This window comes from Ixodes scapularis, unplaced genomic scaffold (genome assembly GCF_016920785.2).
Source record: "Ixodes scapularis isolate PalLabHiFi unplaced genomic scaffold, ASM1692078v2 PGA_scaffold1__304_contigs__length_218370807, whole genome shotgun sequence".
Lineage (NCBI taxonomy): Eukaryota > Metazoa > Arthropoda > Arachnida > Ixodida > Ixodidae > Ixodes > Ixodes scapularis.
This window is the reverse complement of record NW_024609846.1, coordinates 207,981,097-208,008,133: the sequence shown is the minus strand read 5'-3', so window position 1 is coordinate 208,008,133 and position 27,037 is coordinate 207,981,097. Positions and strand designations below refer to the sequence as shown.

Here is a 27,037-nt window from a genome sequence, read left to right as displayed (position 1 = left end):
CGTTCTCAGGACTGCAAGTAGGTGCAGACGCAAGAAGCATTTTGAAACATGTGGAATTTTTTTGCGAATGAGACTGGGACGTAGCAATGTAGCTAATGTAGCTAAAGTCGTCGTCCACTCATGGCACCACCTGGTCTCGCCAATGTTTTGGACATGGGCGAGACATCCGTCAAAACTAAGTTAAAGACAGGGTGCAGGCGAACGCAATAAGGTACAAGGTACAACAGTTGAACCCAGGAATTTGGGGACATGTGGGACAATCACCAACACAGAACATCCTGCTTGTAATTCTCCCCTCTATCCGTGCTCCAAGGGTCGTTCCCAATTCTCACTGTACGCCAGGCATTGGCTAAGATTATCCGCGCACTTCGGTACAACGCAGATAAGATAAAAATAAGTCAACAAGCACACGGACCAGCTTTTTAATTTGATGACTAAACATTCTGAATTATACTTGTGGAATTTAGATTCAACACAATCCACCAAGAAAGAACCCTTTCCATCATAATCTAAACTCTGAGGCAAAGAGAAACAAATTAACGGACAAGACGACACAAACACGTTCGCTCCTGGCAATTACCCTTTCCAATTCTTTAGAAAGAAACAGAGACAAGAAAGGAAACACAGAGGGCACGGCGGGCATCGCTTTCGAGCACCAGTGATGCCCGCCCTGACGTCTCCGTCACCTCAGCTGCATCCGCCAATTCTGAGTCTAAAAGAGAAACTTACCGTAAAATACCGGACAAGCGCCCACTCAAATTTCAGAGATAATCACAAAATAAATGGGGGATGGGCACTTGCCCGGTCATCAGTTTTACATGTAAATGTAATGTGCATATTTTCTCAGATATTACAAATTTGGGGATGGGCGCTTAATGTGGAATGGGTGGATGCGCGGTGTTCTACGGTACATCTAAGAACCGACGTTTCATTATTGTGTCATGACATAATTGTGTAAGCAACTAGCTAGCAGATCACAGTGAGTCCATACATTTTTTTGTCACGTCTACGTTTCCAGGCACATGCAAAAAGATGCTTACAACAGCAGCAACACTAATCTCCAGGTGATTCTTCCAATTAACCTAATGCAGAAATTCAGTATAAAAATTGTGTTTGTTTAGACAAGAGAAAGTTAGTCAGCCCCAGGGGGACACTGCAGTCTCCACTGTAGATGAGAAACTGAGGCAGCGCAATACTACTGCTAGCCTGGGGTCTGATGGGAATGAGCGATACATGACTGCACTTCAGTACAATCCTCATCTAGATTGAAACAGGCAGGGGCAAAGATTAAAGACAGGATCCTTAGATTCTACAGCACCAGCTTTCACTCCACATCCTCGGAGTTGCTGATCCCCCCCATCCTATGCTCACACTTGCACAAATTGGAAGGCGACCCCTGCTTCAGAAAAACAACAAAGTCGGTGTGTTGAGACAATAACTACTAGGTACTTCCGAGCCAAGGTACAATGGTGTCTCGTTATTATGGCCACCTCTGTTCCCCCAAAAAGCGCCCACAATAATGAGACAAAGGTGCATGATTTATCCGGTTCATCCCCAAAAATGTTGTGTATATAGCGGGGTATACGTACAGTAATCCCTCGTTAGCTCGAACTCGGATACCTCGAAATATATGCCAAGTCCTAAGATTTCCTTGTCATGAAATGAACTCTCATGGGCACAATGCATTTTCTTATCGCTTACCTCGAAAAGCTTTGAGGATCGACCTCGAATATCTCGAAATCTTGACAACAAATACTACCAAAAAGATACAACAGGCAGAGGGCACAGCAAACAAGGAACTGGAGGCCTAAACACTGGTTGATGAAGAAACAGCGATCCAAAAACAAACACACAAGAAAAGGGGAAATAAAGAAAAAAATTGCATATCAGTGCGCCGATAACGCGCAAAAAATAAAAAATAACGTCCCGTGCCTTGAGCGCAGCAACACATGAAGCAGCGTGCGTAGGGTGACCACCTTTCGGCAGGCGAAATGCGGGACATTTTGAACGGGTGTGTGTGTATGTGGGGGGGGGGGGGGAGGGGGCGGGCGGGGCGGGGGAGGTAAAAGGAGGGCGGTATTTTCATAACTGAAGAAAAAAATATTAAAAAAAAGTCACCATCACGCGCACCCCGATACCCTGTGCTCTCCGAAAGCATATTACACACCTGAAAATTGTGTGGGGGCAATTAAGCTAAAGTAATTTTCATTCACAGTGATATATTTTTGTGTAATTGTGATGGTAAATATTTCATTATGGGTGTCTAAGTTGAAACCATTAAAATTGACTGCAGCAGACCAAAATGCATGAAAGGGAAATAAGAAATCGTAAATCTTCTTTGCCTTATTGTTTCCTGCCGATACTTACTCTTATACTAACATACTCTTACAAAAAATTATAACCTTATGTTGCTGTTTTTTCGACCCTTGTGAGACAAAAAAAGCTTTCCAAAACAACCCTTTCGCATGACACAGTATGATTTGCAAATAATTACAATAGTTTATTTTTCAACTTTTGGCAAGCAATTTTCGCTCGCAATATTTTGCCATCAAAGGGAGAGGCACAACGGCACATGTGCGTCTTTTTCCTGCAAGAACGGTCGCTTCCCACAGTGATTGTATAGAAAATGGCATACTATCGATATTCACATGATTATCAGCGACCTCCGCGCTACCCCGTGGCCTGTTCTTTGGAAGCGCCATAATTTGCGTAGTGAATGCTATGACAATGTCAAATGCGGGACATTTTAAAGATTTTGGTATTTCTTGCGGGACGCGGGACACGCGCTCTCAATGCGGGACAGTCCGCGAGTCGCGGGACGGGTGGTCACCCTAAGTGTGCGCCTCACGGACGTTTGTTTTCTTACTTTTTTTTCCCCCCGATATGGCTTGGCAATCGGTGCCACTGTTTCTCTCTCCCTCGTGCTTAACATTACCTCCCATCAATAGTGACAGATGGGCTAGTTGGTACAGAGTACCTTTTGATAATAAGCACTGCAAGACAGGGACAGAAAGTGAGAGACAAGAAAGTGGAAAAGGTGTCGCTAAACAAAATCAAGACAGCACCCAAGGAGCTTTGTGAAGGACTGGAGTTGAGCAGACTAGCGGAGAAGGTCCAAGCGTCCAAGAAGCTAAGCCCGGAAGTGCTTTTTTGCCAAGACTCATAAATAATTGCCAATTTAGGGTGATAGCATCTGAAATGGACCCCTGGCAGCGATAAATCGGCGAGTTCTAGGGCACACAGCTTGCAGGTATTGATTTGAAGGGTCCTTTTCTGATTCGGAATTCGGAGGCGGCTATTGAGCAATTGTCAGCAGAAGTTTGCTACTTGGAAGGGTTCTCAAACGACGTAGAAGACCTGTCTTATTCCATGCAGCATGTTAAATTGTTTCCTGCGGTTAGTGAGGGCATTGAAGGTAACAACGAGATCGTGTTGAGGAACCCTCGCTGACTGAGTGTAAAGTCGTTCAAAGAACTGCTCACATGTTACCTAGATTCCATCTTGGCGTCTTTGGAAAACGACCTATATGTACAAAAGCACGGGATCTGCATCGTCACGTCTTGCCCGTTGTTTACAATATTTTTTTGACAAGATTTGGCCGGGGAGTGCTCAACGATTTAGAAACAGTGGGGGGATGGTAAGATATTAGGGTACGTAGATGATTTTCCAGTGCTAGTACCACAGCACACTGTGTCGGATGAAAAAGTTATTCAAAGAGTGCTAGGAATTTTCTCATTGAATTCGCACGGCCTTACTCACGAAACAATAACGTCAGAAAAGCTGCAATTTCTGGACTTACGTCTAGATTTTCAAGAAAAGCATGTATGCTGAGAGTATAAACCACGCTCAAAGAAAGGGGTGCTGCCCTTCAATTCAGCCCACTCTAAGCTGGTAAGAGAGGCATCACGTCCGCCCTAATGAAGACATCCCTTGCCAAATCGTGTCAGCAAACCATGAACATAATAGTTTTTTCAACCAGGTCGGATGCCTAAGATCGTCGGGTTACCCTGACTGTTTTCTTCAGGAGGTGGCCGGAACACGTTTCAAAAATGAAAACTAAAAAGAATGATGAGGAAGCACCCAGGCCCAGGAGAAAAGTGAGACCCTTTGTCATCCCACACACAAGGTTTCACTCAACCTAAAAAGGTGGTGTCGCATTTTGATGTACCGGTAGTGTTTTCGGCCCCAGAAAAGCTGTCTAGTCGTTGCCGAAAAATCAACAACAAAAAAGATGGAGGTGACATGTGCAAAGACACGCTCAAAGCAGTTCGTAGATTGTGCCTCCGAGATTTTTATGGCTTGAGGAAAAGCGTATGTGGGTCAGATGGGCAGGTGCGTCAATGACAGGGCACAGGAGCACGCAGTACTAGTAAGGAATTCCCCCTCGGGCAACTTGGCTATTCATTGTGATCGATGCACTTGTGCCCCTGAACTAGAAAAAACAAAAATTCTGGAGAAGTCAAGAGATAGGATCTTCAGACAATTGTACGAGCCATTCAACATCAGAATGCAAGGGGATGACAGATGCACAAGTGCCCCCTCTGTTCCTTTAACAGATAAAGAATTTGAATTCCTGCTTGAAAAGCCCAATTGGGTGTATAAATAGCTTTGTGTTGCTTCAATAAACAGTCAGCTAAAAATAGCACTTTGTGTTATCTCTCACTTTCTGTCCCTGTCTTAGGGCACCATTGTCAATCAACCCTTCCTCTTTTTCTTTAATTCTTTTTTTCTAAGTATTTTCTTCAATTCTTTTTGTTTTGTTGTCTCATTTTGTGAATGTTGCTTAGTTGATAATTTTGTCGAGGTCGGTCGTTTTAATGCATTAGCATTAGTACCTACATCACAGGAAAATCTGATGGCGTACATCTGTGGACAAAACAGTGGAAATGGAAGGGCTCAAAAAAGAGGTGAGAGGGAGGCGACATCATGGGACGGAAGCCAATGCGCGCGCGGATGCTAGGGCGAGTTTGAAGTTGCAGGTGTGCGGAGCGCATACGCCTTGATTTGTGCTACGGGATAGAGTGTGAACCAAGTAGTAGCGCAAGCAGACAGCAAAAGAAGACGGATTGTGAACAAAGGAGACGGGCTGTCGAAACCAGTGAACAGCAAAAGCGGCGTCACGCAACGGATGCCGCCGCTAAGCATAAAGGCAGGCGAACAAGTCCGGGGAGCAGAAGCAGCACCTGGCAAAAGAAACCCCTAAAGCCGGAAAAAATTAAGGGAAGATCCATTGGTGGATCTTTAGCCAATGCATTAGCATGACCCTTGGGAAATGCCACACGTTCCTCTTTGGACATGATGAAAGATTGTGCCAAAAGAGGAAGGAACACAGAACACAGACAGGCATGTGTTCAGTGTTAGCGTGCGTTCAGTCTAAGTGCATGCGGTCAGTGTTAGTGTTTCCCGTTGGGAAACGACAACACTGACCCCGTAACAAAGCCAAAAAGAGGCAGAAAAGAAATAGAGGAAGCAAAAGAAAAAGCCAAAAAAGAAAAGTGAAGGGGTCAGTGTCAGCGTATGCCAAAGAGGGACGTGTGTGCCGTTTTCCAAGGGTCAAGCTAAAGCATTCCCTAAGGATCCACCAATGGACCTTCCTTTAGCTTTGCTCTCCCCACCGAGCTGCGCACCGTGCGAATATCAAGTCAATTGGCACGATTGTTGGAAGGGTTCCATTCACACAATGCGTGATCAGTGCAGAAAAAATTTGGTACCTCGCTTACCTCGATATGCTGCTTATCTAAAACATTTTCTAGCTTTCATGAGTTCGAGTTAACGAGGGTTTACTGTGTCAAAGGGTTCTGCATTGACAAGAGACGACTGCAACACATTTTTTTCTTAATCTCGATAGGTAACGTGTGACGGTGTTCGGCCACTCTCTTGGACGGCGTGACCCACCCGTGTGACTGCCTTGGCGGAGGCAGGCACGTTGGGCAGGGCGTCGGGCGGCGCCACACTCATGGAGCCTTGACGGTAGCTGCTCAGCCGGAAGCCAACCGTGGCCTCGCCCGTGGCCAGGTGGCGCCCCACCGAGAACTCGTTCTTATTGCGGTAGCCCTCCGTCACAGGGGACGCTCGGATGGGGAGCACGGGGCAGCAGCCCCCATGGGCCTCCCTGCGAGGATTTATGTCGTATCCCTAAGGATGGCAAGGATAAGCATATACTCCAGGTAACATTCCCACTCAAATCGATTTATTTCACAATGAAGATAATTGTCTCTTAAATGTCTATACACTGGCAACGCAACTTTTTCCTCTTTGCGAAAGTAGTCCTTTTGTGGAGCAGGAGGCGCTCGGCGTCATCCACTCCTTCAAGGCTCTATCGTCGACGTGTCAGGTGGCAGCGCATTTGAGGCGTATCCCTGTTGAGGAGTGTCTGCCACTCCTGTAGCCTCCTCTGAAATGGGCACAGTTCCTGGCTTTGGTTCATCTTGAACTGGCTGCCACGGTGTTTTGAGCTGAAGATCTTCCGAGTTGGTGGAGCCAGACTTTGCAATTGTAGCCAATCTATGATACCCAAACGCGTGACTTGCATCTTCTGGCACTTTAGAAAACTTGCTGACATTCCCTGTTTTGCACCCAACCAAGGTCGAAAGTGTTTGGTCCTTTCTTTGGAATGATTTCCCTTGATTTGGAGAATAAGGGTCTCTGGGGATGTGCGAATAGTGATTTTTCAGTTTGAAACGAATATGAAGGGAATAGTTCCTTTGTACAAATAATTTAAAATCGAACTGAATAATATTGAAGAGAAGCGAATAGTTTGTGGCCGTCAATGCAGTCATGGTAAAGAACCCTTGGGACTAGGGAACAAAAGAAAGGACAAACACGACAAGGACTGAAGAGTACTTCACCAGCTAGCCTACACAATTACTCTTATTTCAATACAATTGTGTCTCATTAATATGGACACTTTCGTTGCCCAGAAAAAACATCCCTAGTGTGAATCGTTCATAATAGTGAATCAAGGTCGAGATCACAAGTAATGAAAATGAAGCAGGACCGCAAAAGAAAAAAGTATTTAGGAAAACAATTCTAAGACTCATTTGCACAGACACTTTTGCGTTCACTATTAGAAACATAATCCACAATAGATTGAAGGGAGTAGACTTGTTGCACCCCTTTTAGAGCGCAGCTCTTAGGCGCCCGCTTCCGGCTTGACCGGCGTAGCCGTAACCGCGCGGTGCATGATGCGTGAACTTCTCCGCTAAATTTAGCGGAAAATTTTCCCCGCTAAATTTAGCAGAAAACTTTCCCTGCTCAATCTAGCAGGAAATTTTCCCCGCTAAATCAAATGGGAAATTTTCCCCACTAAATTTAGCGGAAAATTTTCCCCACTAAATCTAGTGGGAAATTTTCCCCGCTAAATTTAGCGGAAAATTTTCCCCGCTAAATCTAGCGGAAATTTGTCCCCGCTAAGTTTAGCGGGAAATTTTCCCCACTAAATTTAGCAGAAAATTTTCCCCACTAAATCTAGCGAAAAATTTTCCCCGCTAAATCTAGCGAGAAATTTTCTCCACTAAATCTAGCGGGAAATTTTCCCCGCTAAATCTAGCGAAAAATTTTTTCCGATAAGTCTAGTGAAAAATTTTCCCCACTAAATCTAGCGGAAAGTTTTCCCCGCTAAATTTAGCGGGAAATTCTGCCCGCTAAATGTAGAGAAAAATTTTCCCCGCTAAATCGCAGAAAATTTTCCCCGCTAAATCTAGCAGAAAATTTTCCCCGCTAAATCTAGCGGGAAATTTTCCCCTAAATGGGAGGCAAGCAGGAGAAGAGGAGGGGCATAGCCTCCTCTCCTTACCTTCCCCTCCTCCTCCTCAAGAGCTGCGCTCTAATTTGGCGTTACAGGGGATTGTAAACGGCTTTCATTTTTTATTGTAACTTCTGTTTCAGCCCATGTTGGTGAATTAATTTTAAGTGTGTGCTGCATACTCGTTTCATCCATTTTTTTTTTCGTTTTTAGTCTGAAATAAGGTATGTTTTGCAGCATTTCAAAATTTGAAATACATTAGAACCTCGTTGATAAGTTTTTCAGGGGACCGCGGAAAATAAAATATATCATCTGGGAAAAGGTAACAACCGATAATGCACTTAAGGAGGCTCTACATGAGATAGAAAGCAGCTTTTATACAACGGTTCATTTTATGTGTACTTAGAGAACTGTTGAGGACTCAGACACTTAAACTTTGCTTGTTTTGTGCCCCCCCCCCCCCTCCCCCCCCCGAGTCTATTTAAAGCCTGGTTGATAAAAAGGAGCTTTCGCCCCGATCTCCTTTCGTTTGGCGACAATGCTGTTCAAAGTTGACGACGCAAGTCCGAGGTCTCTTGCGATGCCAGATCTCTTCCGGCTGGGATTGTGATCCACCGTCTGAAGTATATCAAACTCCTCTTTAAAAGACAGTGCCTTCCTTTTTCGCGATGCCATGGGCGCCGTCAATGGGCGCAAAGCGCACATGCTCCGAAACACCACAGTTCACGCAATCGAGCGGAACAGAAACGAGAAGTGCAGCGTGCATCTGGGTACACCTAGATTGCCTTCATGTTCGAAGCAAGACATAAAAGCACCCCAGGTACACCTCGTGCCAGAGAAAGAGGAGGACAGATGAAAGAGGAGGACTGATGAAAGAGAGAACGAGCGTTTGCCGCCTCGCCAGCCTTGCTCCCCGTCCGAGCAGTGCTCCAAGGTCACACCTGGGCAAGATGGGAAGCTGTGGCAGAGCTCAGCAAAGCCCAGCGAGGAAACAGACAGAAAAGAGGGGGAAAGGAGTAAAGGGAAGATGGGCGTCTACGTGCCCACGCGTGCCGTGCGATCCGCATCGCATGCTTCGGCTTTGCTCCGCTAGCTTCGCTTCGAAGCCAGCATGGCAGCCTGGTGCCCGGCGCGCCGCGATGCCGACACTTTAGAATATAAAAACCGGGAAAGCAAACGTAACAGGCAGGAAACTAACACACGTATCTCTATGGACGTAGAACGAGACTGGCGTTTTTGAACGTAACAGCCGGGAAAACGTATCAACCAAGAACATATCAATAAGGTTCTATTGTACTTCGAAAATATTAGAGGTTGACGAATAGCCCCATTCAGTTCGAACTTCGAGTCGAATATGGCATTATTCGCTTCAATATTCAAAAGTTTCAAATATTTGCAGAACTCTAAAAGTTGCCCTTTGTAGTGTCAAGTAGGTAACTTTACTCGCACCAAGTCACCTATCTGAAATTCTTGGTATTTTGCGGTTCTCTTTAAATCTGTATATTTCTTTGTTTTCACCCGGCGCTTTTTCATCTTCTCGTGAAGCTGGTGATTTGTTTGCGATGATTTCCGGAAGCTGAACAAAGGCCTTCACATTCGGTTAGTCCTGAAATTCCGACCGTGCAGCAGGTAGGCAGGTGTGGAACCTCTGGTGGAGTGAGGCGTCGCTCTGTGAACTCCAAGGTATTTCGTGACTGCTTCTTGTAAAGGATGACCTTCCAAACTTGCAACTTGTACAACACTCTTGAGTACTCGACTGAATCTGCTTGAGGATAGTGTACAGACGAATGCAGCTGGGTGATTTCTCTTTCCTGGAGAAAATTCTTGAACTGTGATGACGTGCACTTACTTCCGCAATTGGTAACTACTTTTAATGGATAGCCTTCCTTACTGAAAACTAAATGCAGGAACTTTATCAGCTTTGTGGTTGTCACGTCATTTGCAAGTCATAAGTCACATCATTTGCCAATTAAACTGTCGCAAATGGGCTACGCATGTCACGCCAAGAGTTGTCTTGCGAGATCGTAGCGAGTGCACGTCCCGGGAATGAGACACGCGCGCCCCGGACGCAGATGGAAGCTCCTTGGCATTGGTAAAACTAAAGAAGCGCCTAGAACCACACGACAGCGTCGCCACTTGGCTCCGTCGTGACGGCCCGGTCTCCCAGGCAGGCAAGAGCGCTCCCCCCGGGGCCTCGCCCATACCACCTAGAGGGCAACGCCTCAACGTCTTCCCGTCAAACGTCATCACCGGTGGATCTACGTAGCACCCAGCACGCATCAGCATCACCGTCCGCATGCCTCGTGGCGTCTCACGAGCGTGACGCTAGCCCGCGTTGCTGCCAAGATGGACGCGTCTGCTGCTTTGCGGCAAGGGCGGCCTTGTCGCTTAGTCAGCATTGCCTCACCTCTGCTGCTTGAGCCAGGGCCTGAGGGCCGGGTTGGTGGCCTCCAGCTTGCGGGCATACTTGACCAGCACTTTCCTCACCAGGTCCTGCTTCTGCTGCAGCTGCTGCTCATAGGGAGTGTCCCACCAAGCGGCCACGGACTCCTTGATCCTGGCCACACGCAGAACCTCTCATTCAACAACACTCGAAGCTTTTTCGAAAAACGCAGTAGGAGTTTTGACATTAAGCAATGCAAAACGTCACGCTTGCATTGCGTAATGTCACAACTCAGACTGCGTTTTTTTGGTCTAAACATATGTTTCGGCGTCGTCATTCGCTGAGCTGCCTCCGTAACTCGCGGTGATTGGCCCGCCGAGTGTTGTGCGTGAAAGTAGACGCACGGGCTTTTTTTAGAGTGTACACAAATTTTTAACAATATGTTCTTTTTCGACCCTTGTGAGTTGCAGGCTTTTTCCCTTGTGTAGTTGTCTTCACGAAAAAATAAAAATATTAATCCACGGAAAACCTTTTGCTGTGACACAGTGATATAAAAATAATTACAGTGTCTTATATTTAAAATTTTGGCGAGCAATTTTTCTTACAATATTTTGCCACCAATGGGAGAGGCGCAACGGAGCATACGCGTCGGTTCTTCTGCCAAAACGACGGTCGCTTCCCGCAATGCTTGGATAGAAAATGGCGTACCCATGCGATTCACACAATTACCAGCGACCTCCGCGCTTCCCCGTGCCCCGTTGTTCGGCAGCACCATGAGTTGCAGAGTGAATTTTACGACAGTATGAGATGCGGGACATTTTGAAGATTTGAAAATTTCTTGCGGGATGTGGGACACCAGCCCTCAATGCGGGACAGTCCCGAAGTCGCAGGACGGGTGGTCACCCTATCATGTCACCGTGAACATTCTGACGCCATTATTGTGTCCCGTGGACATTTTGATGATGTCATATCCTATCTGATGGATGTCCTAGAGACACCCATTGGGCGCATGCGACACCTATAGGGGGTACGCCATTCCCCCCCTTGGCAGCTGGTTGGTAGCACCACCAGTGACAGCGTTCACGTCACCTCGCATAGTGAAGCGTCGCCCGCTCTGACCTGTTCTAGTGTGATCGCAGCGTCCTGGCTGCGTCCGCGCTTTCCAACGACCGCGTTTCTCGATCTCATCCCAAAAAAAAAGGTTTGGCACCTTTACCTTAAGTCAGCTTACCTGAGCACGATGCTACACAAAACCTACTTGTGTACAGCATAGCTCTGCAAGCGTTTTTAAGTCTTTCAACCCACAGGAGTTGCTCAGAGCTCAGGTTCAATCGCGTGTCCCGCATCTGTAAGCAGCAACGATGGCAACACACTACCATGTTTTTCGTTGAACAGCACTGGAAGACGCTCTATGAAGAGTCTCTGTGTTTATGATGCAGAAATCAATATGGGACGACATTTACCAGTGCCAGTAATGATAAAATCTACATGAGAAGTTTTTAGAGCGCAGCTCTTAGGGGCCCGTTTCCAGCCTGAGCGGCGTCGCCGTTGGCGTCGGCGTCGCCGTCGCCGTCGGCGTCGGCGTAACCGCGCCCCTCCCTCTCCTCCTCCTCCCTCTCCTTCTCCCCCTCCTCCTCCCCTCCTCCTCCTCCCCTTCTCCCCTCCCCTCCTCCTCCTCCCCCTCTTCCTCCTCCCCCTCCTCCCCCTCCTTCTCCTCCTCCTCCCCTCATTGTCCGGCTTGAGCGGCAAGGAGGAAAGCAGTGCGAAGGTGGAGGAGGGGGGAGGAGAGACAAGGAGCCGGAGGCGAGGGGGGGGAGGAGCTTGAAGGACGAGGAGGTGGTAAAGGAGAGGGAGTGGGAGCGGGAGGCGAGGAGGACTAGCAGGCATGATCACGAGGGAGGAGGAGGAATATACCCTCCACTCCTCCTCCTCAAGAGCTGCGCTCCAATTCGGCGTTACAGGAAGTTGTAAACGGCTTTCACTTTTTTCCGTTCCTCATCATCAGACTGCTCTTGGTTCGCTGGCGGATAGAGTAGACGCACTGGGATTGAGATGATTGCGGCGCTTTTTGCCAGCACACGGAGGGGATCTGCGTTCTCAATTTACGGGCCTCGTGTAAAAAAAGTTAGTGCCAACTGTAGCCTCGAACATTTTGTAGAGTATCGCAGCCTTTTGCCGTCCCGTGCAAAAGCCTTTAGTGAAAGGCTTTTGCTAGGAGCTGCGCTGTGGTGCAACTGTCTTGTCACACACTTCTAATGGGACCATCTGTTGTGACTGCGTTTCACTTAGAAAGAGAATACCTGTCGTCAATGCTGCCCTCACAGTGCCTCTTGTCGGGCACCGACAGTTCGTCCTCTCCCAGCTTCCGCTTCTGCACAAGTGGGTCTGCCATAGGGTTAGCTTTCTGGAAGTGATTGGACGAATGGGTGGAAGAGTATGGTCAAACCCCCAGAGTTGGGTGGCGACTTGCGCTACCTAGCTCCACTTTACCTTGGCTGACAGCGTGCACCCCTTAAAAACAAAGCCCTGCACAGTTTCCAAGGCCTTCTCCCTCTCCTCCTCAGACCTGCAGAGTCGAAAACGCAGTGACAGATAAAGAGATTAGACTGGGAACTGGTCCAAAAGAATTTGAAGAAGGAGCCCATTTACCTTATCCCTCCTACATCACAGCGAGAAACTAAGTCAAAGTGAGAGAGAGGCATTAACTGACACTTTTTGGGAAGACACTTTTCAGGAAAAAAAAATGTCTTCCCCAATAGCCTTTTAATTAAAGCCTCTGCTGCTGTTCTCACTTTTTTTTTATCTTGTTGGCAAAAGAATTTTTATAGAGACATTTCATAGAAGGAAGGAGAGTTGGGAACAAACACTCAATGCATCGGACTTCGATGCTTATCTACAAAAACGTTTCGTGCCATTGTACTAAGAAATTTTGTACACACCTAGCAGAAAATGCAGTTCTGGAATTAATTGGGCATGTAGGGATACGGACTACTGCAAGGCCATAAATAATGTTTTATGAGCCTGTTAATACTGTGGTCATTAGAGGCACACATACTTATCTCAGGCATCAACAGACCACTTTACTAAAGTATGTCAGAGCATAGAATAAACAATATGATTTTTTTTTTTTTTTTTAGTTTGGAGAGTGACTGTTTATCTGTCATTTTTCCACTTGTCTCCATCTTTTTTTTTTTTTCAGTTAAAAAAAGAATGGAGCAAGTTTCCGCATCTAATTCTATTTGATGTCAAATGTTTCTTGATATTTAAAGTTGTTTCTACAATCAGCACGCTCACTTCAGACCGTTGGAAGAAATGTCCAGTTATCTAAGACATCTGCATAATCCGCATAAATGAAAAAAAAAGATATGGTTTATGTGTTTTTACTTAATGAACAGTCAAACCTAACGTCCTCGGGATTTGGCATGACAATTCTAAAAATAAAAAATAAAAAATCATTTATTAAAAAAAAAAAAAAATAGCCACACGATGAAGTGCACATTATGAAAATCAAAGGAGCGAGCGAGCAACTTAAACAAGGGTTCATGCGACAAGGGTTTTTTGCCAAAGCTGCAAGCCTAGCCTGTGGTTTCTGTTCAAGAGTATAGAAATAAATGAATGATCAGGAGTAGCTGTATTTATTTTCTGCTTTACTTCCAGACGATGTAATATTTCCAGGAATGTATGTCATAATGAACTTGCCTGCAACTCAAATTGTGAATAGTAAATCACTGTTTCAGATACTGACTAGGGTAATCCTATTGCAAAATAAAAATTAATGAGTTTTTTGGCAGAAAAGAAATCGCTCATCACATATAAAAAGTTAAACCCTAATACGAGTGCTTCATGTGACGAGTACTCCGGCGTAACGAGAATTCCCCATACGAGATGCCCCGTGACAAGTAGGCCTACCGGACGAGTTCACCTATTTCAAGTTTGCCCGTGATGACTGGGCTTGTGACAAGTTCTGCTATATCTGTTCCACGACACCCCATCCCGATTCTGGACAAGTCGAACTAGCGACAAACTGTCCTATGACTAATTGCTCTATGTGACCGTTGCCCGTTATGAATTGTTTTTCGACGAACAGCCTGCAGCCCGTGGCACTTTTGTAGAGTCTAGGAATGTTGTGGCTGCTTGTGGTGGACTTGAAAAAGAATCTATCTGTTAACAGCTGAGATGGCGATGCGGGAGAAAAAGAAAGTCTTCCACCAATGGACACACTTCATCAGGATGTTGTATGTGTGATAAGTTGCAGACAGCAACATGAGGGCACCATCGGAAGGGTTAATAAAAGCATGTATGTGATGGAGCCAGGCGGAGCGTTGTATGTCCTCATCGTGGCAGAAAAAACAGCTCACCGTGTCTTTCCATTGAAGATATAATACATTTTAAAGTGATAGCTTTAAAGAGCTCATGTCGCAGAAAAGCCGGTGTCGGCAGGACGGGAAAATCTTGATTGATCATTAAGTAATTCTTTTGACTCAAAGAAAAAATTAAAAGAATTTTAGGCGGAGCGGGTTCGAACCCTTCGGTTACGAGCCAGACATGCTACCGAACGGGCCTTGCTGACACGCTTGCATGGCTTGGGAACGAGCGGGGGTTTATAATTAGCAACTGTGTCCCACTCTTCAAGGGTAACTGCAAAGAAAAAAAAGTGTATTTTTAAACAGTCTAATTGGGACAAGCGTGTCACAAAACAATTTTTCTGCCAAAAACAAAATTTTTTACAGCAATATTTATTGCGCGAGACTTATTTTAGTTTGCGGCTGTTTCGTCCGTTTTAAATTGCGCGCCACAAAGTTGGTATTACTGTAAAACCCTTAATGTTCGCGAGCCCTCAATTTTCGCGAATTTCATGAATTGAAGAATTCGCAAAATTTAAGGGCGCGCAAAGATTTTGGTTTTTAAGATTTTTAATGCAGGCGTCTGGAATTCGCGAAATTTAGTGGTCGTGATTATGTCATCTGTGACCGATTCGCGAAAATAAAGGGTTATACAGTATACGTCACATAGTGGCGTAAAACAGCCATTCCATGCACATCGAAAGAGCGAGAGTTTCAAATGTGGAGAAATTGTGACTCTTACTAAATTACGCTAATTTAGGGGGAAAATTTTTCCGCTAAATTTAGCGGGAAAATTGTTCCGCTCAATTTGGCAGGGAATTTTAATTTTTTTTTCTGCTTAATTTAGAGGGGGTATTTTTTCGCTAAACTTAGTAGGGAAGTTTTTCCGCTAAATTTAACGGGAAAATTTTTCCTCCAAATTTAGCGGGGAATTTTTTTCCCTAGACTCAGCGGGGAAGTTTTTTCGCTACATTTAGCGGGGAATTTTTTTCGCTAGATTTAGCAGGGAAAGCTTTCCGCTAAATTTAGCGGGGAAATTCTCCCGCCAAATTTAGTGGCGAAATTCCCCCAAATTTAGCAGGAAAATATTCCCACTAAATTTAGGCGCCGTGGGACGTCACTCGTGGCCCTCGTGATGTCACATGTGACATGATTAGGGGAATGTCCCATAATGCAACACGCAATTGCGCTGACAGCGACGCTGCTCAAGCCGGAAACGGACGCCTAAGAGCTGCGCTCTAAAAACCTTCAGCAAAAGAATGTGAAGGTGTATTTACATATCGTTCAGTTGCCCTCGAAACCTTTAGGCTATCAGCCGATATCCAAACAAAATGTCAATCTTTTCTCCACATAGGTCCTGTGACCTTTCAAACATGTTACTGCATGAACCAAAGAAGTGTTCTTGCCAGACAGCATTTATCGCCTGCCTAGCTGTCCTTGTTTCTGCCGAGGTCACCATTGACCCGGGCAGTGCAATTACTAGAACTGGGCTATCTTTCAGTGTTTTGAAGTTTACTTTTTTCTTGAACATAACTTAGGGTGACCATATTCCTCAAGGGAGAAAAGGGGACATTCAGCGAAACTATGTACTCTTGCGAAAACAGGACAGGATTCTTTATTGGGACAAAAAGACGGGACGGCAGAAGCGGACTTCAAAAACGAGATTGTCCTGGCCAAAAGGGACGTCTGGTCACCCTAACATAACTGAATGTCTTGCTTGAGATTTGAACTTCAATCACAAAAGATTTATTTATTTATTTATTTATTGTACTTTTCCGGTGCCCCTAAACAGCCCATAGGCCTACATAAGGGTGCACCGTTGACACCTACATGCAGTTTTGCATAAAAAAGATGCACGCAAACGCATACATAATTTGAACAAACAAAAACGTGAAATATAAATGTAAATGAGAAAAGTGGATAAAGTTGAAAACAACACTGTTTGCCAAAAAGACTGATACAAGAGGGCGTCATATTGGAAAGTTGTAGAACAACTTCCGAAATTCCTTATTAAATTAGCTAAACATTCTGATTGACAAGATAAATATTTACCTAAGGATATAAAGCTTTGTGTCAGAAATGGTGTGTTCAAAAGTCCTTTTGGGGGACGTCTGTAATTAGTTAACTTCACAAAGTGTCTAAATTAACCCAACAAAATTAATCTACGTGAAAATTAATCTTTTACAAAAAAAAAAAAATCAAAGAAAATAGTGACAAGAAACCCCTTAATACAAGCAGGCAAGAAAATTCTTTTGGCAGGAGGCAGAGGGTCACCTGAATGAAACAAAGGCAAACTTGTTGCCCACAATCTTGATCTTGTGGGGGTTGAGCTTGAGTTTGTTTGCCAGCAGTTTCTTGAGTTGCTGTAAGAGAGAAGAGAGCAGCACAGTCACCCAGGGTGGACGAGTCAATACGTACAAGTAACCGCATGCCGACAACTAGGTATACCTTTTGTGCAGGAGCAAATCTACATACTCTTATGAACCCTAGGTACAATTTCTAGTAATTATGGGAAGTCTCTTTTCTACAGGTATAGGTACTTGCTTTGCTGGAATCTCAAACAAAATAAGAAAGGATTCTTATCTGCATAGGATGGCCACTAAATGGCGCAATCTTACTCGACTCCATCTCGTCTCAAGACGGGCTGCGACGGATGCTAGAAGACACCCGAGTCGATCCGGCATTGTGAACTTGTCACACGATTACACGCCCCCTTGCATTACCGCGCCCCTTCCGAAGCTTACGTGACTCTCGTGCAGCAGCTGACGGGCTCCGACAGCTCCTAGCATCCGGTGTGGTTCATCGTAAGGACAAGACCTTTCTCATCTCTGTAGTTATCCGATTGGAAGATAGAAGGCGCTCACGCACTTGCCGCCATTGGGCGGCTTCAATTTCGTTAGTTGCAGTTTTGGCGTGCATGTGGCCGCATTGGTGTTTTACGTCATTTTCACTTAATTTCGTAGCGCACGACCAACGAAACAGTTGTACTAAGCCAATTTGAGAATCGCGAAGTGGCTTCAAGCTCAAAGGTCACGTTCGTCGTCAATTTCAGCCAGTTTGCCGGCGAAACAACTGAAGTCGTGCACTGCTGGCTTTCGACATGACTGGCACACCCAAAAAAGTTTTGGTGTGCACATGCTGTTGCGGCACGATGGAAGGCAATGAGCCCAAGATAGAAGCGGAGCTTCAATCACAGGTTTGTTGCCTGGCACAGCCCAGGCAACATCAACATTGGCTGGCACCGTATTAGAGACGTATATATACAAACTTCCAGGGAAGAACTGGGCCCATCGCACCCTGTGCTACCTTGTGTACAGGAAGAGGGGCACCAAATAGATGCGCCAGGTAGGAGGACTGCAAGACCACCATGGTTTTCACACAATCTGGCTGGAGACAGCAGAGAGGACAAGGTGGGCTCCAAGGCACTCCGGGAGGACATCCATGCGGTGGGGACAGAAGGGTGGAGGGCGAGAGCGTCGACCAAACCTTCACTTGGAGTGCACCAAGCAGAAAAGATTACCAAAGAAAAGATACCGTGGTACGACAACTCAGCAGCCAGCGGGCTCTTCGCGGAGGCACGCATGGGGACTCTGCGAACCCGGGTGTGGAGGGCCAGGTTCACGTTGGGACTGGCCGAGGTGTGCAGGCCTTGTGAATGGCACAAGGAGACGACAGAACACCTGGTACTGCAGCGCCAGAGCATCGTAACGGACCCCCTGAAGGCGGCATTGCCTGCTGCACTCCGTTTCCGAAGCAGTGGCGACACGGAGGAGAGGAACCAAGTGGACACACACTCGGGTGAGGGGGTGACTAAGTGAAGACTTGAGGTCTAGTGGCGGGAGACAGGTCGGCGGAGACAGGCAGTGGGACATGAACCGACCAGAGGGGCCAACAGAGCTTCAGGCGGAAGAGGAAATCGCAGAAGAGGCGACTGACTAGATCCAGACAGATGCAGTGTTTGTCATCACCTGATTCAAAGGGGAAGCCGTAGATCCACATGCATATCCATATCTCTAAGTCTTGCAACTACAGGTTGCGTGACATCAATTTTGATCGACTGATTAGGGGCTTTCTGACACAACAGCGAAGCGGCCATTCTCTGCCAAACTTCAATATTTAGGCAAAGCAGAGGTAGAGTGCTATTCAATGTAAAAGTAAAACTCAGATACCCTGGTACAGGGATGTAGCCAGGGGGGATGGGGGGGTCCATGGGCTCCCTCCCCCCCAAAATCTTCCATTTTGCTTTGTCCCTCTTGTTCCCCTTCTCCAGGGATTATTTTCGTCATTCTTGTCCAGCTCGCTTGCACCTTTGCATTTAATTGTACCACCTTTCCCCCCCCCCCACCGAATCAAAATCCTGGCTACGTGCCTGCTCTGGTAAAAGACAAAATGCTAAGTAAGACATAATTATCTGTGGTGATCACGTAAAATAGAAAGTGCATGTTGGAAAAGCTAGAACTTAGTGAAAAATTTGTTTTCTCAGAGAACATGACAACGTGCTCAAAAGGAATTATCGGCTACAGGGTGAAATGAAATATAATACTGTTGTGTCCGCTCGTGTGTACCGGCACCAGGGACGAAACGAGAAAAACGACGACAACACGGGCACGCGCGATTCCTGGGACGATCGAGCACCATCCACCTCAAACGTTTTCATGTGCGACGTATTCTCGATGTAACCGATGTAAATGAGCATGTACAGTCCTTATTTCAACTAGTAAACATTGGCGACGAGGATGGGATATCGCCCTGGCAACGGAAAGTGCGGCCAAGCAGCAGGAAAACTTCAAAGAAAGAATTCCAACGTAGCAACCACGTGGACACAGCACAAGTGACTCCACGAGCGAACCATTCTGAGCAACAGGTGGGTTCATGGAGAGAACGGAAATAAGGACTGTACATGCTCATTTACATCGGTTACATCGAGAATATGTCACACATGAAAACATTCGAGGTGGATGGCGCCCGATCGTCCCAGGAATCGCGCGTGCCCGTGTCGTCGTCGTTTTTCTCGTTTCGTCCCTGGTGCTGGTACACACGAGCGGACACGACACCTCTTCCCCTATGTTGAGTTCCTGTACCTGGCAGGCGGATGTTTCGTCCTTGTCGATTTGCGCAGCACAGGTTCTTCAACAGATGACTTCGAGTCGTTACTTTCTCGCTTGTGGTTACACTTCCGAATGTGGTTCAAGTGTCGGCGAACTGTCTCTTCTCCGCACTGCACTGGCCATGAGCGTGGACCGAATTTCCTGACCAATGTGCCTCTAATCCATTCAGGTTTTTTCAGGAACTGTCGGATCATGACATGTCCTCCCACCTGCAGCTGGCGGTTTCTAGGTAACTTCTCTGTTGCCGGTGGTGTAGCTTTGGTGGGTACAAGGTCTAGAAGAGTCGGTAATTCCCTCCCGAACATTGCCTTAGCCGGGGTCATGTTCGTCGTCTGATTGACTGTGCAGTGCTGACGGAATAAAAACCTCGACAACCGCAGGTTCACTGATCCAGATGGTTCCCATGCTAGTGCCTTCTTCAGTTCGCCCACGTAGCGTTCTGCCTGCCCATTAGTGGCAGGGTGGTACGGGGAAGACGTGACGTGCTGAATCCCATTGTTTTTGTAGAACGTTGCAATCTCAGCAGAGACGAAAGCTGTCCCGTTGTCCGACACTAGTTTCTGTGGAATTCCAAACATCGCAAACAGGGATCGCAGCACATCGATTACTGCCGCCGACGTAGGATGGCCTACTTGACACTCCTCCAGCCATTTGAAGGCATCCACCACCACCAAGAAAGTGCGTCCCTCCACGGGACCTGCAAAATCCACATGCAGTGTGTGCCACGGTGTCGACAGTTGAGGCCACGGCGGAATATGGGCTTTTGCTGGGTTCCGCTGTGTACGCTGGCATGGATCACAAGATCCAACGGTTGTTTGAATGTCTTCATCCAACCCTGGCCACCACAAGTAACTCCGAGCGCAAGTCTTCATAGCTATTACTCCTCGATGTCCTGCGTGAACCAGGTTCATGGCTTGCTCCCGTGCAGCTGTGGGAATGACAACCCTTGTTCCACATCCATCCATCCATTCCACATCCATCCACCTCGAACGTTTTCATGTGTGACGTATTCTCGATGTAACCAATGTAAATGAGCATGTACAGTCCTTATTTCAACTAGTAAACAAATACATTGAGAATTCCGGAAAATAAGAGCGTCTTTGTGGCACAAGGGCAGAGCAGAGACCAAGAATATGCCAGATCAACAAGATGTCACACCAGTGTTCGCACAGTGGTGGATCTGCCCCATGCAACAAGTATACATGGGTGGCATAAAAATGACCAAGCCTCAAGCGACAGAGTAAGGTCTCGTGAGACTGGGTTTTACGGGAGTAGCTCTCCCATATTCCTAAAACAGTCTTGATAAAGTGTAGCTTATTGTTATGCTGTTCGTCCCATTCTGACTGCCATTTTTGAAAAAAGTCGCGGGCCTGTCGGCATTTCTGTTGCCATTGATCTCTACAAGGTTGGGTAACCTAGCAAAATATTATGCCATGCCCCTTTTGTAGGCCCCTTTTTATTTTTGCACACACGAGTTGGATGAGATTACGCTTTCTATCTTTTACGGAGCTGATTGCAGTTAAGACAATTTGGGAATCAACAAACATGACGGCCTTCATTGTATGGCTTTTTATAACCTTTTTGTATGGCTGTTTATAACATTTAAAACTTTGTTATAAAAAAGTTGAAGGAGTGGTCGTAATTATTTTATTGTAACCATTAGTTTGTTATAGCCAGTGTCCATTTCTTCCCACTATTAGCAAGCGAGGGGAATTATGATTATTTTGTTATATCCATTAGTTTGTTTTATATAAGGTTTGGCATTTTCAGTTTTTATTTTTCAAATTTCAGCATACTTTTTTCGGTGTTCACTTTAAAATTAAATTTTCATTTTTCTTTTGTGTATATTTATTCCCAAAAAGGTTTACCTTTTTTTTCGGTGAATATGAAAGAAACACCATCGGAACTGGATCAGATGATCCTTGTAGCTGTGATATTTGTGATTACTCAAAGAATAACGGCACATATACACATGTCGTCTTCGCTACAACTTCCGTCAGGACACACCTTAAAATCGCTGAATTCGCGGGGATAATCTTCAGCACGCTTCGTTTTCCTTCCCATTCTAACGACGTGACCGCCTGAGATGATGACAGTACAGACACCAGCGGAATGGCAAAAAAAAAAAAAAAGAGTCCACTGCAGTTATGTTTTTAACCACATAGAGGTTTGACAGATGATGATAAGAAAGGTATTCAACGGTTTTTCTCAATGTCGTCCGAAGTGCATGAAACGGAAAACCTTATACTAGCCCACATCCAAACTGTTTTTTAGGACCGGGAGCTTGACACACTTAGCCCGATCACAGAAAGGACATAGATGTCCCGCAAAGGCAAATCCAAGACCTCTTTTGTTGCATGTTGAACCTTGGAAGAGGGCAATCACAAAGACATCACACAATGTCGAACCTTGCAAAGCCCTCTCTCCCCTCCCCCCTCCCCTACCCATCTCGACGCGGCCCTAAAAAACTGACCATTTTCGGTTAAAACCGAATTTCTGAAAATGGATTCGGCATACTTTTATCGGTTTAAACCGAAAACTCCGAACCGTAGTAATTATATCCCATTTGTTATAACGAGGTTTTATTGTAGTCCGCTATTGTTAAAACACCTTGAAGTTCTACAGTGACTGTACTGGCAATACTGCTGAACCGTTGAATGCTCTTAAATGATTCAGAGTACACAGCAGAGCCAACAAAAGAGATGCTCTTTGCCCCGTCGGTATAAAACTGTGCATAGTCGTACTTCATAGAACTCCTCCTGGATGACTATTGGAGAAATGTTACACTTCTTGAACCTGGTGAAACTCCAATTGCAGCTGACTGGCAGCAGGGGGGCTATGTTCGACAAATATTTCGTTTCTCCTAAAAAGAAACGGAAGTGACGGAAGCGACGATATCGCGTCTGATTGGTTAGGGGCTCAAATGACGAAAGTTCCCTCTTTCGTCATTTGAGCCCCTAACAAATCAGACGCGATATCGTCGCTTCCGTTTCTTTTTAGGAGAAACGAAACATTTGTCGAACATAGCACCCCAGGTCCCAAGGAGCAACAGTGTCTGTCCTTTCGAGTAAGCTGATGTCACTCAGTTCGAGACTAAGAGATCGACAAAGGTTCTCAAGGCGAAAACTGAGCGGCTGCTCAATGCTAAGCTTGTTTTGAAAAATATGGGAAAAACTAAAGTTATGCACCGATGGTATGTTAGTTGGTAAGGGTCAGACAGGATTTTTGTAGGCGTAATTCAAGCTAATATAATGTCGTCTTTTTTCCAGCAACATTGATGTGTTTCGACATCTAAACTAAGGGTTGGTGATGTCCGAAAAGTGCCTGTGTCAAGTCGAAGGCCAAGGTGGTAAACGGGATCCAACATCTTAAGTGCTGACGACCTTGCTGATCTATAGACTATTGCTTTCTAATGAAGGCGAGACCTCAGGAGGAAATTATACAGGCGCAGCAGACCCTTTCTGTCAGATCCCCATGACTTGTGTGACAAGACTTTGAGGATATTAGCAGATTTTAGGCATTTAAGTTTTTTAAGCTGTTTCAGATGAGAAATAAAATTTAGCTTCCTATCAAAAATGAGGCCTAAGAACTTGTGTTTGTTTCATAAACTTAAAGCAATTCTATTGATATCCCATGCTGGATCCAGTGTTATTCCACGTCTAAGAGAAAGAGGTCTGCACACCGTTTTCTCAGGTGAGAACCGGAAACCAGTTTCGTCGGCCCACTTACTAATTTTATTTATTGTGAGCTGTAGCTGGCATTCAAAGCTAGACAAATTGCAAAAAAATGATATTTGAACGTCATTAACAAACAAGGAGTAAGAGACGGTGTGTGGTATTACGAAACGGAGTTGATCTTCACAGCAAATAATGTAATGCTCAAGACCTTGTGGCACCCTATTCGCCTGAATAAAAGGGTCTGAATATGTGGCACCTAGTCTAACTTTGAATGTTCGATCAGATGGAAAGCTTTTTATAACACAGGGCATGCGACCAAGTAAACCACATGCGAACAGGTCCCTAAGGATTCCCTACCGCATGTCTTCGTCAAAAAGGAGTGACACGCAGTGCTGCCTAGTCACAAAAGCATTGCACATAATTGTTTCCAGGTGCACTAGGTGGTCAAAAGTTGACTTCCCTCCCCGGAAACCACACTGGTTCCTGCGGTAATATTCACGTTGATGTGCATCAATGAAACCCCAAATAGGGGGCAGCCAGTTGGGAGCGCATGCATGACCGAGCTCGCTCGTGTTGTTCAGTCTCCCTCCTTGTGGTAAAGCAGAATTATCACGACATTCACAACATGGTGTCAGAAGTGGGGTACTGACGGCCACAACAGTGGAAGGGACAGGCGACGAGCGACGTCTAGAGCAAGCTGAAGAAGAGGTGTCCGATCGAGCAGAAAAAGACAATCGGGTTTGCCTGGTCCGACGGTTTCACGAACGATCGGTGATTCCCCCTTCTGCTTCGCTTCCGACCATGTTCATGACAGGGCCATTGACTTTGAGATGAAGAAGAACAGTCAACATTGAGAATTCCATTGAGAAGAATAGTCAACAGTGACTGTTCTTCTGAAGAAGACTAAACTTAAAAAACCAACGTTCTAGTTCTTTGGCCAAAAGATATATATAGATTTTTTTCAAACTTTCCTTGATTGTGCTTTGAAAGCTAGCTCAGTGCCTATTTTCACCCGATTTGGTTTTGATTTTTGGTAGGCTATCCACGAGATATTACAATAAGTTTAGTTCATAAGCGCATATGCAACCGTGTGAACCAGATATTGTACATTTATCGACGATCATTAGTGCAGTGGAAGAACAGCTCGCTTACGCAAACATAGAGCCACAGGGTTTAAAAGTAGCGGATATAAATAGGGGCAAACAATTTTGATGCCAATGCTTGCCAGCTTAAACTCAAGCGTTGTGTGTTGACATGACACATGGCACAGCACAGCCCGGTTTCTGCCGCCATATTTGTAGAGCGGTGACCCCTACATGTCCCTGGAGTCGCGAATTGGATAGTCTGCTGTCGGTCCTATTTCCAACGATACAACACCTGCCGACGCTGTTCCAAGAGCTACGTCATGAAGCAGTTCTTCGGATGTTGCAGGAATAGCTCTCTCACAATATAATACACAGTTTGCGCGTTTCGAATAAGCTTGGTGAGCAGCATACATTTTAATTTTAGCCCGAGTGGCTATACAGAGCAGGGGTGCTATGTTGCGCTTTTTGCACTCCCAGGAGACTTGGAAGAGGGAAGTGACGTCAACGACTAGAGCAAATGCAGATTGGATGTTGACAGAAGAAAACAAAATCAACATTCAATCTGCATTTGCTGCGTTGTTGACGTCACTTCCCTCTCCCTAGTCTCCAGGTAGTGCAAAAAGCGCAACATAGCCCCCCAGTCCACTTTCACACACTTGGAACCGAGTAGGACAGAGAGAGACAAGACCAGTTTCTAAGCCTCTTGTGACGGTGGAGGACCTGCTTTGCAGCAGGGCATCCGGTCATCCGACGTTGCAAGAGGCTTAAAAACCGGTCTTGTCTCTCTCTATCTTGAGAGCCATTCACACACTTGCAACCAAGTTGGACGGAGAGAGTTAAGACTGGTTTTCAAGCGTTTTACGAGATCTTAGGACCAGCTCTGCAGTTGCGCATCCGGTCCTAAGACGTGCAAGAGGCTTAAAAACCGGTCTTGTCTCTCTCGGTCTTACTCAGCTGCAAGTGTGCGCTTGGCGCTTTATTGGGTACACTGAAAAGAGTGGCCGGCGCTCCGTATCGCACCGGCTGCTGCACGCTATGGCGCAGGCGCAGTGAGCAAAAAATCATAAATAATGAGGAAATGAGGTTTTAGCAAACAGCAGTCATTTAAGCGAATCAACGTTTTAGCGAATGACTGGGGTGCGTGTTAGCCCACCCGCTCCTCTGCGTTCATGACGCTTCACAGCGACAGTCTGTGGCAGCTCATTACAAAAATGTTAACCAACCTGGCCCACCCAAAAACACCGCTTTGCAGCAGCCAACCATTCGCTAAAATGCCTTTCAATGATAAGTCGGCTTTCGCTAAAAAGTCGTTTCCAGAGCCATATTTTGGGAGAGTTAGGCCAGTAGGTGTGGCAACAAAGGCGCCGGGAAGGAGAAAAGTGAAGGAAAGAGAGGAGAGCGCCAAAGGAGCGGGAAAGAGGGGAGTAAAGAGGAGACGACCATCATTTGGACGCAACGCTGTCGGCGCCGAGCACTGTTGAGGCTATGCGTTGTCTGCGACAGGCTTATTTCTTTTTCGCCAGAATAAAAGTTTGCGTTCAAACGTGAAGAAACTTCATTCCTTAGCTTTTTAAGCCACGAAGGAATAACACTATATCATTTTCTCGCCAGAGTTTGCCAAATAAAAAGAAAGAACTGAAATTTGGATGTCGATCCTATACATTCCGCCGGGCGAATGAATGAAAATGGCGGCCCTACCCAATCAGCTGGGAGCAGCCGGGAGTTCACGCGCATGCGATCCCGCATCTCGCTCTGCGCCGCAGGCTGATTGGCTCACTCGGAAAAGGGGCGTTACGGCGGCGAGATCATAGGCTAACCAAACCCTCCCCATGTACGGCTCTAGTCGTTCGACCATCTGAGCGGCACCCCTGGGTCATCTTTTCCAACCCCGCAGTCGCACCGTGTTCCCCCTCCAGCTCACCCCGTGTCCGAACATTTTCGGCAGGTTTCCGATCTCGATCTTGTGCAGCTCCGAAGTGAACTCGTCCCTCTTCGTGTACGAGTATGGGTCATGATCGTCGGAGGCGTCCGCTCCAGCCGTGCCTTCCGCTGTGGACATTGCGAACAGCTTCCACGCAGTACCTAGCTGGCGGTCTCCAACTCCTCTCACGCTTCACAAGAAAGCCGCCACGGGAAGCGCTGGAGCGAGCCAGGCACACGGACGCGCATGGACGCGGTAACACAACCACACACCAACCACCAACAAAACGGAGCAACTGAGCCAAAGTTGAACCAGATGGTTGAACTTTGAACCGTTGAACGGTTGAACCCGCTGAACGTTAACCGCTGAACGGTTGAATAGAGTTGGTCGTGGGTTGAACTACACTGTAGTTGCACTAGTTGAACCGGTTGAACTGAGCGTGAACCATGCGTGAACTGCGTGAACTGAGCAAGCACATGGACAACACAGAGTTGCCACCAACGTTTTGGCTATCACCCGATAAGCTGTGCGTCAGAAAAAAAGCCCCGGAAAGTTGTAAAGAAGCCCAATTAAGAAATAACACTGTTTTGTATACTACAAAACTTTTTCTTTTTTTTATGTGGCGAGCTTAGGACTATTTTGCGCTGCTTTACCTACTCCCCACACCAACTAGCCCAGCCGGCCCGCGTAGCCGCCCAGCCCAGCTTTCAACTTTGGTCCAGCTGTCTGGCTCAGAGCCACTGTCAAAGCCAGTCAGAGCCAAGGAGGTTGCCCTT

The 27,037-nt window shown here is 46.2% G+C and overlaps 1 protein-coding gene across 2 annotated transcripts in view; it reads right to left on the bottom strand.

Annotated features, from left to right (window-relative positions):
* LOC8051558 (tRNA (uracil-5-)-methyltransferase homolog A) overlaps positions 1-26,981 on the bottom strand; it is a 53,117-nt gene extending 26,136 nt beyond the window's left edge. The window contains exons 1-6 of one of the 2 annotated variants that reach the window (XM_040500317.2): positions 26,262-26,981; positions 16,745-16,833; positions 12,618-12,693; positions 12,428-12,531; positions 10,152-10,301; positions 5,896-6,112 (exon numbers count right to left, since the gene is read on the bottom strand). In XM_040500317.2, coding sequence (XP_040356251.1) covers positions 5,896-6,112; positions 10,152-10,301; positions 12,428-12,531; positions 12,618-12,693; positions 16,745-16,833; positions 26,262-26,399 — 774 coding nt within the window. In that variant the 5' untranslated portion in view covers positions 26,400-26,981. The remainder of the gene's footprint in view (positions 1-5,895; positions 6,113-10,151; positions 10,302-12,427; positions 12,532-12,617; positions 12,694-16,744; positions 16,834-26,261) is intronic. The other variant, XM_040208569.3, reaches the window with a different exon arrangement.
* Between the last annotated feature and the right edge of the window lie 56 nt (positions 26,982-27,037).